This window comes from Podarcis liolepis (assembly GCF_965112155.1).
Source record: "Podarcis liolepis genome assembly, chromosome: 1".
In the NCBI taxonomy this organism is placed as follows: domain Eukaryota; kingdom Metazoa; phylum Chordata; class Lepidosauria; order Squamata; family Lacertidae; genus Podarcis; species Podarcis liolepis.
This window is the reverse complement of record NC_139554.1, coordinates 51,003,836-51,016,760: the sequence shown is the minus strand read 5'-3', so window position 1 is coordinate 51,016,760 and position 12,925 is coordinate 51,003,836. Positions and strand designations below refer to the sequence as shown.

The window sequence follows — 12,925 nt, the reverse complement described above, 5'->3', positions numbered from 1 at the left end:
AAGTTCACTGGGATGTCCTTTCACAGCCCAGTTAGGAATTGTTCCCTTGGTCTCAGTGTGTCCCCAGAGTTTTTCACTGTAACATGTGGAGCATCTGGAGGGCAGGCCATACTGTAATGTTTTTCTTCCCAGGGAAGCCTTTGGAACAGGGGTGGGGAACTTCTGTCCTGTGGGCCAATCTTGGGGGGTCAGTTCTCCTAATCTACCCACCCATAAGATGACATCACTGGTGACATCATTTGATGGGGGGGGATGGGATTTAATCCTGACTGGGGTGCATGCCTTGCTTCCAGCAGGTAAGAGGTTAGTGGAGCCAAGGCAACATGATAAGTGGGGATCAAAGAGCGCCGTTTGAAATTAGTCAGTGCCTGGTCAGCCTCTGTGAACTAACTCGGTTTCTCTTCTTCTGGCAGACGGCATTTTCCGATTTCCTCATGGGGAGCTCCAGAGACTTAGCGAAACACATCAAAGTGGTGGTGAGTCAGCTGTGGGGCCAACAGGCACTTGGAGGGCACTGGTTATTGATTGGGTTGAGAAGGTCATTCTGCTGCCGTGTTAAAGATAAACCCTGCGGACAAATGCATCTTTGGGAAAGATCAAGGCGCTAAGAATTTTGTTCCCTCACGAAAGGGATAGAAAGAACGCCTGGGGTTCTTCTGTGCTGCAGCCAGCCTTGACAGCTGACTGTCGCCTTTTCCTCTTTCCTTAGTGTGATGGGACAGACCTGACCCCCAAAATCCAAGATCTGAAGCCACAATGCCTCGTCTTCCTAAACATTCCAAGGTGAGTGGTAACTCTCCCTGTCGGGGAACGTTCCCCCTCCTTTGACTCCCTCCCAACGCTCAGGGATCAGAGGTGTGCTATCCTCTGCCCCCAACACACTTCCCCTCCTTCCTGTCTTCGTGCAGGTACTGCGCAGGCACCATGCCTTGGGGCAATCCCGGGGAGCACCATGACTTTGAACCCCAGCGCCATGATGACGGCTGCCTTGAGGTCATCGGCTTCACCATGACATCCCTGGTAAGCCAGGGCAGCTCCTGATGGCTGATCTCTGGGGTCATCAAGGACAGCAGAGGCAGCTGGAATTGGGGGGAGGGACTGGAACTTCTAGCCTCTATAACACTAACACTGGTGCAACCTGAACAAGTAAACAAGACCAACTAAGCTGCCGCTAAGCCTGCCTGGCTGACAAGGACAGTGCCAGCCTCTTGATCTGTTGTTTAACTATTAGCTTGCCCGGAGGAGCTGTCTGACACAAGTATTAAACTAGATAGAATCATAGAACTGTCGAGTTGGAAGGGGTCCTGAGAGTCATCTAGCCCACTCCCCTGGCTCAGTGGTATACATACGTCATGCATGTCGTCTCAGCTCCCAAGTTCATCTGCTAGCATCTCTACTTAAACATTAAAGAGTCCTAAGAAGAAGCAGGAACTGGGAAGCACCCCTGTTGGGACCTCTGGGCAGCCACTGCAAGTCAGAGCTGGCAATACTAGGCTGGAGAGGCTGTTGATTTGAGTCACTGCACAGCAGCCTCAGATGCTGCTGGTAATGGGAAAATGTTTCTTTTCCCAGGTTCAGGTCATGTGCAGTCTTCCACTGACGCTGGTCGTTGGTTGGCCCTTCCTGTTCAACACTCTTCTTCCTTTTGTAGGCAGCACTGCAAGTGGGCGGCCACGGAGAGCGGTTGCACCAGTGCCGGGAGGTGCTGTTGACCACGTCCAAGGCCATCCCCATGCAAGTGGACGGAGAGCCCTGCAAGCTGGGGGCTTCCTGCATTCGCATATCCCTGCGCAACCAGGCCAACATGGTGCAGAAGACCAAGAGGCGCAACTCCATGCCTCTGCTTAATGAGTACGTTCTACCTGACAAAGGGACCACCCCCAAGGCTTTGGGGCAGGGAGTGCAGGTGGCTTTGCCTGTTCAAAGTGTAATAAACCTTTTGCATGGTGGATGAGCTTCCTCATCCTTTAGCAGGACTGCCTGCTGTGAGCTTAACTGCTGAGTTGAGTGGGATTTCTATCCTACTATATCCCAGAGGTTTGGATTAAAATGCATTGGAAACCATCCTAAAGGCAAGTTCTAATACTATGAAATGTAAGATATATAAAACCCAACAGAATTAAAGTCTCTACAGACAGATGTATTGGGTTTTCTAGCTATGCAGCACTGAGTCTTCTGAAGTCCAAAAAACACTGATATTGAGCACCCTTTCCCCCCACCCACCATAAAAGCGTAACTGCCTTTTCTCAACTGCTTTATCAGGAAGGCTCTGCCTTGTCCTAGTCCTAAAGGCAAGCAGCTGAATGATTAATGGAGGAAGCAGGGTTATATGAGCCCACAGAGAGGGCTCTGCGGAAGCAAAGTTCCTTCTCTGCTATATTTTCTTTTGGGGGAAGGGAGTGGAGAGTTGTATCACAGACTCCTAGACACTAATGAGTGGCACAAGATCTTAGGTGCACAGCTTCCTACATTGTACTGATTGGGGGGGGGGAAAGGTTTTTATTATGCTGCTTATCCCATTCAAGGCATAATAAAAGGTGGGTTTTGTGTCTTTTCTGGCATTCATACCCTTCTTGGCAAGCCTGTTTTCCTGTCCTAGGTACATCTACATGGCTGCTTGTTACGCTTCCATTTGGCATTGTCGTGCTGAACTAGCAACATTTAACCCCCATCTTCAGCTCTGTCCCAGTACTGAGACTGTGCTGGTCTCCTGCCTCTCTACATTGCCCATGAGGCCTGCTGCAAGTTTCTATCATTCTTACATAAAGAAGCACATTCCCAAGAAGCCAGGAATTGTGCCTCCCTTCCTTCTGGCCTGCCTGCATTTGTACATGGGAGATGGCAATTGGGGCCAGTGTTATGGAAGCAACCTGCGTGGCTAGAGGCATAACGGGGGCCCAGGGGTGTCCCGCCTGCCACTTTGTTTTTTCTTCTGATTTCTCAAAGACTGGATGCCCATTTTAGTGCTGAATAATAATAGTAATAATAATAATAATTTTATTATTTATACCCCGCCCATCTGGCTGGATTTCCCCAGCCACTCTGGGTGGCTTACAGCACATATTTTTAAAAATTGTAAAACATCAGACATTAAAAATTTCCCAATACAGGCCTGCCTTCACATGGCTTCTAAAAGTCAGATACTGTAGTTAGTTTATTTCCTTGACATCTGATGACAGTGAACACAAGCATCAGGACTAGTACCTATTGATAGCCTTAATGGACTAAATGAAGAGCCGATTGCAAATGCAACTGTTGTTTTGAGTTCCTGTCCACTAGTCAGAAAGCAAGTTTTTAAATGCTACAATGCTACTCTAATAGTTGTTGTTGTGCATGGGGATTTCATATCACATTCTGGGATTTTTCCCCCACCCCATATCTCCCCCTCTTTCCCTCCCTTCCCTCCCACACCAATGCTGTCTTCCTTTCCTTAAGCAGCCCCACCTTAATTAAATCAGCACTTTTCCTTCCTGCTGCGCAAACAGTCAGCAGCCCGTTCCAGAACGGCTAAGAATCCGCGTAAGCCGAATTGGCATGCACGACTACGAAGCACTTCACTACGACAAGGAGAAGCTCAAGGAGGCCTGTGAGTAGCTGGTTCCACTGCTGGAGCCTCTTTAGCTAAAGGATGCCTAGAACAACTTGCAGGAACTTTCTGGAGCCATTTTATACTTGCACACCTTTGTCCATAACAATACAGCATGTGGGCAAGTCGCTGGCACCTTCTGCCCTTCTGGCAGCCTATTCAAATGTGTTACTCTAGCATGGCAGCATCTTAATTAGTCTTTTTTTTTAAAGAGCCCTCACATCAAAATTCCCTGTATGTGCAAAGCTAACACATCTGTGAGAGAAGGCTTCTAGCCTAGCATTTCTCCCTGACATATTAAAATTCCACATGCACAAAGATTTTGTCCATTAGATACCTTCAGATAAGTAGCTTCCCTTGTGCATTGTGAGATGGTATGATGCTTGAGATGGAAGGGACCCTAAGGATGATCTAGTCCTACCCCCTGCAGTGCAGGAATATGCAGCTGTCCCATAAGGGGATCAAACATGCAACCTTGGTGTTGCATCTATGAATTGTCCCCTAGCTTCTGCTCAGTGAATACCTGATACGCCAGGAATGTATTTTAGCAGGTTCAGTGGTATTTGTTGATAACATTCTTACTTTCCAGCTGTGCCCTTGGGAATTATCGTTGTGCCAGGAGACAGTGACTTGGAGATATGCCGGACCCACATTGAGAGGCTTCAGGAGGTGAGATGCAAGCAGAACACTTGGAGAAGGGGAGGGTGTAACCTTGCTATAATTCTACTGCTGTTCAAGTGACATACCACTTGGATATCCCTGCTGCCATAGTATCTGTGCTTCTCCAGTTGTAATTAACTGCCCCTCAAATGAAATGTAACAGTTGACTGAGCAGCAGGAGTTGCCTCTGCTTACGATTCATAACATACAGAGCAACAGGAAGTAGTTTAGTTATGCGTCTGCATAGTTTAAGGGTCGACCTAAATGTCCCCACTGCCACCTGCCCCATACGATTAAAGAAATGTGGGGAAAAGTTGTTAACCTGCATGAACAAATCCTGAAGTAACAAAGCTGGGTGTTGTATGCAGTGTAGTTTGGGTAAAAGGAAAGAATTCAGTGTAAGATGCCCTGGGAATTTCAATGAAAGCAAGTAAATATACCTACAGTGGTGCCTCGCAAGACGAAAATAATCCGTTCCGCGAGTCTCTTCGTCTAGCGGTTTTTTCATCTTGCGAAGCAACCCTATTAGCGGATTAGCGCTATTAGCGGTTTAGCGGCTATTAAAGGCTTAGCGGATTAGCGGCTAAAAGGCTATTTAGCGGCTTAGAAAAAGGCTGGGGAGCAAAAAAAATCGCAAGACTCGCAAGACGTTTTCGTCTTGCAAAGCAAGCCCATAGGGAAATTCGTCTTGCGAAGTGCATCGAAAAACGGAAAACCCTTTCGTCTAGCGGGTATTTCGTCTTGCGAGGCATTCGTCTTGTGGGGCACCACTGTACAATAAATAAATAAAAAAGTCATCGGTTCTGATGTAACCCAGGGAGGTAACTCCTAGTTGGGAGGCGGTCAGGGGTCAAGGTAAGTGCAGGCTCATTCCCACATTGCTTTACATGCCGGAGGAAATATTCCAGGGTTGTATCCAACTAACTAATACTCAGAATAGACCCACTGAAATAAATGAAATGAGTTGTGTCCATTGATTTTAATGAGTCTACTCTGTGACTTACGTTGGATGCATTCTAATTTGTAACAAGTCTTTTGCAAATATAATAACTTCTTCATGCCTCGAACCTGGATAGAATTTCAGTTATCTTGCCTAGAGTTTTAGTTACAAGAATTTTGTTCCGCATCACTGTGATGCCTCCAGTTCTAAGTGAAGCTTGCACCTTACCTGGCAGCTTTTGTGAATGACACACCAATATTTTTGTTTAGCTGGGAAATGTCACTGACTTCCTGCTTTGGCTCAAGCCAATAAATGCATGGAGAAATCCGTTCCCTGGAGCTTGGTTACAAAGGAAATGAGATTGTGTGGGCAATCTTCCGTAAACTGCTTTCTCTCCCTCCCTTTACCTGCCTTTACGGATTTGCCCTTTGTCCAGCCCTTAGGTTTCAGGCAGGTAATAAAACACACTGCACCGGATGTGGATATAGTGTTCAGTGCAAAAGAACCTGGAACCTCTCAAGCTTGATTTTGGTCATAACAATGATTATGAGAAGCAGCTGTGATCAAATTGTCCAGCTGGGAAGGCCAACATAGCCTGAAGCTCATTGTGAAACTAGGGCACTTGGACTGCCATGGCACATGGCTTTGCTGTCTTTTCCTCCTCGTCCTCCTCCTAAATTTCTTTCCCACACTTGAAACCATTTTCCTGGCTGGTGCTTGTGCAATCTTGCTTTTGGATTACACTGGCCAATATGGAGGCTGGCTGCTCCAGAAGATGTGAGGAGCACCCTGCAGGTTCCTACAGCTATGGGGATGCAAGCATATCCTAATGGTAGCGGTAACCCAGCTCCTTCCCTTTCCACAGGATTTTCCTTCAGGCCCTTCCACTATTCAGAGCCTGTTTCCAGAGGTGTGTATCTTTTCTGTCTCCACTTCCCCTTTGTTGAAAGACTCTTCTCCCCACACCCCTTCTGCCTTTTTTGTGCATGATGGACTTTCATCAGTATCTGTCCAGTGCATCTGTCTTGAGCTGCATCCATGTGCTCTGTGCCTTCCGATTTGTGTCAAAGCATGTGTCTTGAGTCCACCTGAGGCATCTGTGCTGGAGCAAGCCAGAAGAGGCTTTGAAAAGAGGGTAGGAAAGGAGACCTGATTCTTTTTTGCTTGCTTTGATGCAGGAAGGGGACGGAGCCAAACCAAAGACATTGTCATGCCAGAAACTGTCCCCCAAGTGGTGCTTCCTGGACTGTGAGTACATACGTATATGTGTGTGTGTGGAGCGGATATGTAAATATATACTAACTCTGTAGTCAGTAGGTGGGGGCTCAGTGCATCAAAGGTTCCATGACTAATGCTACGGAAATTTGTTGCCAGAGCCATCGATGCTGTAATGGAATATATTTCTATAATTATAATTTTGTTTTATGTAGAGCTCAAATAGTGCTGGTCAGTACCGTTGGAAACGTCACTTGTTCCATGCTGCCTTTTGAATTATTTCCTTTGCTTCTCCTGAGTACAAAGGAGCACAAGACATTGCCTCAATCGAACCATTGATCTATCTAGCTCTCTCTTATCTATACAGACCAGCTGTGGCTCTCCAGAGGGTCAGACCAGGAGACTTTCCGAACACTACCTGGTGTTGTCAGGGATTGAACTTGCGGCATTTTGTGGCTAAACATGTCCTCTGCTGCTGGGTGGGCTGGGGAGTTCTGAGGGCCAAATAGAGAGGCCTGAGAGGGGCCTCCTTTGACCACGGGCCTGGCGTTTCCCATTCCTTCTGCGGGTAATTTGGGCTTGCTGCTTTAGGACTTGTTAATAGGGGCTAGATGGTAATAAATCCACCTAAAAGGTCCTCGTTTAGGTCCTCGTTGCATGTGGAAGGACCCAGATTCAACCCCTGATAACTGCAGGTAGCACTTTTGCCTGGTGGGCCTTATCAAAAAGTGACCAGCCAACCCTCATCAGGCCATATTGGATAGGTGGCTGAGTCCGCATACCTGTCAGCCACCTGGCATCATATGACATCAGGTGGATCTAATCCCACTGCAGAGCAGCGGAACTTGCATTCAGTGCTTAATTTAAACAGCTCCAAATACAAGCCATGTTGAGAGCATGCTCCTCAGTTCCTGGTTATTCCCTGGCAGCTGCAGCTTTTCCTATCTCACACCTGACATCATAGTGACATCAGGTGAGCAGCAGCTGGGTATGGCTGACCAAAACAACCACACACTCACACCAAATTGGGTGATTTGGCAGACCTTAATTTGGCGCATGAGCAGGACGTTTGTCAACCCCGGTGAAGACAATAGTCAGCTAAACTAAGGCAGCTTTCTGTGGTCCAGCAGAGCAGAATCAAGGCCTCAGTGAGAGAGTGCTGAGTATTCCCTCGGCAGGAGGTACTGCTGGCTCCCACCAGAGCACTGCAGTAGCAGGGAGTGAAGTTTGCATCTCTTGTCATTTCTTTCACATTGGGCCGTCTTCTCTCAGCGACATTAGTCTTGCTGTTCTCCAGCAGATGGCTCTGTAGGAAAAGGCATGAGGGAGACGTGGCAGTTTCGCCCAGCCGCCTTCAGCAGTAGTTTTTTGGGACCAGTGAATATGCTGCATTCAGAGTTTCCTTTTGTACATCAAATTCAATTACAGCTTTTGCATTGGGGGAGTAATGAGAGGGAGAGAAGGAAGACTGGCTGGTTTTGTTTTGTTTTGTTCCTTTGCTGGGCCTGTGACCCAACCGGCTGTGTTTTTGCATGAACCCCCAAGAGCTCTGCAGGGCAGCAGAGTCTTGTTTACAAACACAGCTTTGTTCCAGCTCCTCTCTCAGCCCCTACTCTCTCTCCTCCTCCTCCTCCCCACCACCACCACCTGAAGGGTTGATTCTGTGTTCCTATAGCCTTCCAGACTGCACATTTCACTTTTAACTAGCACATTTTATTTATTTCTGCCGTTTCTCAGTTTTGGTTTGAGCAACAGTGTGAGACTCTCCCACAGGCTGGGACAATAGCGGCTTTTGTGCCCTTGTAAGCAATGTTGGAATGAGTTCCCAAAGACACGGGGAGCAACTTGCATGGCCCGTTGAGCTTCTTTGCAGCCCTATACCTCAAAGCCATGAGGCCTCCCTCCACCAAGATTATAGCAGGCAGCAACAAGAAGTGTCTTGGGGGCCCAGAGGGATGGGAGAAGCACCTGGTTCAGTGGGATTTGGTACTGACCCAGAGAGATCCCTGGAGAGAGCAAGAGACTAACATGGGTGGGTTGGGGTGATGCCAAGCCATCACGTAGCGCTTAGCTAAACTCTGGAACTCACCCCACAGGAAGTAATGACAGCCCCCAACTTTGATGGCTTTAAAAGAGAATCAGGCAAATTCGTGGGAGATGAGGCTGTGAATGGCTACTAGCCATGAAGGTTGGACTCTGCCTCCATTGACGGAGGCAATATGCCTCTGAATGCCTGTTGCTGGAAATCACAAGTAGGGGTGAGGGCCCAGGCATTTGGTTGGCCAGTCTACAAACAGGGTGCAGAACTAAATGGCTCCCTGATCCAGGGAGGCTCTTTTTAAATTCTTACGTCTTGACGTAGTAGTGAATGATTTGACCTCAAGCGCCTTTTGAGTTTGTAGCTTGAAGGACAAACTCTCCCTTCAAACTACTTTCCTCCTCATCCCATTTTGCCGTTTCCCAGTCTCCCCCTCCCAGTTGTCTGAAGTTATTTATTTTTATTTTTTAGATCCCTTCCAGTAACTCCCCAGCGCAGATCTCAAGGAATAGTATGGTGCTGACCTTTGAATCCGAGTCAGCTGCAAAACTGTTAGCTTGCCTCTCACCCTGTCCCAGCCCCTTGCTCTCTCCAGAATAAGAGGAAATCGCTCTTCCAAATCACATCATTACGTAGCCTCTGATCCAGAGGGAAAGGGATAAGATTGCCAGCATTGCTGTTGTGTGTATGATTATGGGGTCCCACTGGGGGGGGGGGGCGAGTCTCTTGTGTGCACCACATATCACGAGGAGGAGCCCATTCTCAGATATGGTTGCTGCAGATTATTTTCTTCTTTTCTGCCAGTTTCCCAGCAGCATGTTCCAAACTGAGGAAAATGCGTTGGAAGAAGAAAGGTTGGAGTGGCATTCAAGGGCAATGCAGGCTCATTAAAATGGTTGAATTACTGGCCTTCATCAACAGTTCTGTGGCTGTAAATCTCTCCCCAGGACAGGATAAACGAGGCTCTTTCACTCCTCTAATCTGCTCTGGCTTGTGTCATGGACACCCCTCCCTCCCCTCACTATTTCTGCTCTATTCCCAAGGAGAATTCCCCGGTCTTTGTAGGGCCCAGCCATAGCAACCTCAGTCTGACCACTTACCTCCTCAGCCTTATGGAGAGCTCCCATAATGCAACACGGTCAACTTACCTGGGCTGTAGTCCTTTCTCTCTCTCCACCCCAGCTTACCTCGGATCACAGCCCCCAGGAGTCCTCAGATCATAGTTATACAGTGAACAAATTGAGAGTATTTGGGGGCCTGTTCCAACGGATGTATATTTGTTTTATTTGGCCACGCTCCCATAATCATTCAGCTGTGTACCTCAAAATCTTCTGCATATTTTACCAATGCCTTTTGTGTAATAGTAATTATTTATATGCTGCTCGTCTGACTGGGTTGCCCCCAACAAAATATTAAAACCTCAAACGTTTAAAAACCTCCCTGCCTTCAAATGTCTTCTAAAAATCAGATAGATGTTTATTTCCTTGACATCTGATGAGAGGGCGGGTGCAACTACCAAGAAGACCCTCTGCCTGGTTCCCTGTAACTTCACTTCTTGCAGTGAGGAGAAGGCAGGAGAATTTAATCCACCACTGGCAAAAGGAGAAAGGAATCAGCAGGTGCTTAGGGGGCAATCCAAACCCCAATCTGCTTCAAAGTGGGTTGAGTGGAGCAGAGGTGCCAGCCCAGAACAACTTCTGGGCTCCGCCAGCACCTGCTCCCCATTCTGCCTGCTGAAAGAGAGGGAGGTTGGAAACACCACTGGTGGTTTCTTGCTGGTGGCAACCCACACACAGCTCCAAAATGAGCAATTTAGGGGCAGAGAGGAGCTGGGCTGGCCCTGGATCCTAGGCCAGCCCCAGTGCTACCATTTGATGGTGTCACACTCAATCTAGGCCTGATCATTACAGCAGGACTAGGCTGGTGTAAACTCAAGCTTTTGCCTCTCCACCCGCCTTCCTTCTGCCTGTCTGTTGGGAGCAATGGAGCTGTACATATAGCCACTCCCTGTTCTTTGTCCACCCACAGACAGTTTGGATTGCTCTGCCAATGTGATTTTTTAAAGCATCTGACAGGTGCTCTGTGACGAGAAGGATTGGCAATACCGTGGTTAGGATAATCCTATCTACTTGCTCCATCTGTCTATTGATCCAACCAGAGTGCATGAGAAAAGAAGTAGTTAAGCTACCCAAACAGAGATAGATCTATATATTGGCTAGGAAGTCAATTTTGCCAGTACCAAGGTCAGAACTTTAGAAGCTATCCAGTTGACTCGGTGTGTACCATTTATATAAATGTATTGTGTATCCTCACAATATGGAAGATACGCAAACTCCCATGGCGACTTCTTAAATGTGGATCATTGTGTTGCGAAGGGCAAGAGTTCCCACACCTGCAAGCAGATCATCCAAATGCACAGGGAAGTCCCACAGCAGCTGCAAAGCAGATTTGGGAAGCTTCCCTCTGCTGCTCAGCATACAAAAAAGTACTCTTTACTTCTGGTGGCACAAAAAAAAGTTTGGGGGGACCCCCTCTAATTGTCTTTCTATCTGTTGCTCGTGGTAACATCCTGTCTGCATATATTTTGTTTAGCTGGTCCTTTGATGCTCAAGGCCGCTGCTTCTCAAATGGGAGGTCCTTGCCAAATGATCTGATTATAGCAAAGTAAATGCAAGGTTGTTGCTCATTTGCTCGTGTTCCCTCAAGGTAGTATTTCTGTGGTGAAGGTTCAGCAGCTGCATTTTGGAAAGTTGTCTTGTGTTGTTGTTGGTGCTATGTGAAATGCAGCTGTTCCATTCTTACAAGTGTCTCTTGGATCGCTGCCTGCCAGCTTGCAGCATAGTCACCACAAATGGTCCTGGTAACAACAAGCATTCATGGCCCTCCTTGATAAGATCTGGAGGGCTTACAGCAGGGGTGAGGAACTTGCAAGCCCAGTGCCTAAACAACTTATTGGTTGCGACTGCAAAGCTTCTTTTGAAGGACTGAGCAAGATAGAACTTGGAAGGTTGTTGTTGTTTGTAAGATCTGACAATCAGCTGGTTATCAGATCTTCAAACCCCTTTCAAAGCTGTGAGGAAGATAACAATTTATTGCTCAAGGCCGTTGCCCCCCACAATTCAGTACATATAGAAATACATGAAGAGAAGGAAATCACCTGGGCATATTTCATCAAACAACAGTCATACAAAAAGAAACAAAAAATTAAAATAATCCTGCATTCCCACTAGGTATTTTTGAGTTGGAATGTTGCTAAACCTGCCATCCAAAAGGGCAGTGGGCATTGACTGAATTGTTTTCTCAAAAGGAACCACAGTAAGGATTGTAAAGCATTGCTCTGGGCAAGATAGTGCTTTGAGGGGTGGAGACTGAAGACCCCCACATGCAGAAACAAAAGGTCTCAGGTGATTGATAGGTATGCTCACCTGTCTCCCCCACCTGGCCCACAAGGGGTGGGGGAGACAACTGTCTGGCAAGCTGAACAAAGTACAATAGCACTCTGCCACTTTGGAATCTTCTGCTGTTGTGTCATATATACCTCTCTTTTACAGCTGACATCTTGATATGCATCAAGTATAATTCATGAACTAGTTCTGCTTTTCCTGTTCTCTCGTTAGTTCCACTAACCCAAATTTGAGAGTGACTAAGGTTGCTGTTCTATACTAACTTACCCGGTAGTAAGCCCCTTTGAAACTGTCTTCTTAGTAGACATATATAGGATTGTAATGTAAGAGACCGAGCTATAAATCAGGGATTGTCTCTGGTTCATATCTCTCCTCAGGTGAGAACTCACTAGGTGTCCTTAAGCATGCTATTAATCTCTGATTTATAACCACCCTCTGCTTTATCACCCTCATAGTCCAGGCGCAGAGCTAATATTGGATCTATATCACACAGTTGTTGTAAGGGTTGCTAAGATGTTACGTGAATTTCTTTGAATACACTGGGGCTATATATAGACGCTAAACACTCCGTGTCCTTCTCTTCCTCTCTTGCAGCAACTACAGCCGATCGGTTTTACAGAATAGACCGTGCCCAGGTGAGTTCCAGTTTGTTCTCAAGAGACTGTGGAATCTGAGACTGTCTGCCTGCATGCTGCCCATGGAATACATTGCTGCTTGCAACTTGGTTTTCATTTCCTTCAGAATGTCTCAGGCCCCTGCCATTATATTTATTTAATAAAGGGATTAAGTCTTGAGGTCAGATATTTTCATTTTCTGTGCATCCAAAAAGAAATATTCAGGGTGGCATGTCACTAGAGAATAATGCCCAGGAAACATGGGAGGTTTGGAAAGGCTAGTACATACATTAGACCTGAAATAAAAGTAATTATTTATTTGTCCCCAGTGACATTACATAGTTTCCCTGTAGTGCTAGTGTATTACATCTGTAAACCATATAGTGCATGATTCACAGTTGTGGCCACAAGATCTGGAGCTTTGTTATGTTTAAAATTCTGAAACAAAAGAGCTAAAATTCTTCAATA

At 46.8% G+C, this 12,925-nt stretch overlaps 1 protein-coding gene across 14 annotated transcripts in view; it reads left to right on the top strand.

Annotated features, from left to right (window-relative positions):
* Window positions 1-12,925, top strand: part of DGKZ (diacylglycerol kinase zeta) — a 140,497-nt gene that overhangs the window by 111,874 nt on the left and 15,698 nt on the right. For 8 of the 14 annotated variants that reach the window (XM_083462565.1, XM_083462569.1, XM_083462566.1 and 5 more), the window contains 9 exons: window positions 414-476; window positions 710-783; window positions 909-1,020; window positions 1,652-1,851; window positions 3,486-3,586; window positions 4,176-4,255; window positions 6,052-6,096; window positions 6,365-6,434; window positions 12,438-12,478. In XM_083462565.1, the coding sequence (XP_083318691.1) occupies window positions 414-476; window positions 710-783; window positions 909-1,020; window positions 1,652-1,851; window positions 3,486-3,586; window positions 4,176-4,255; window positions 6,052-6,096; window positions 6,365-6,434; window positions 12,438-12,478 (786 nt within the window). The remainder of the gene's footprint in view (window positions 1-413; window positions 477-709; window positions 784-908; window positions 1,021-1,651; window positions 1,852-3,485; window positions 3,587-4,175; window positions 4,256-6,051; window positions 6,097-6,364; window positions 6,435-12,437; window positions 12,479-12,925) is intronic. The other 6 variants (XM_083462563.1, XM_083462560.1, XM_083462567.1 and 3 more) reach the window with 1 other exon arrangement.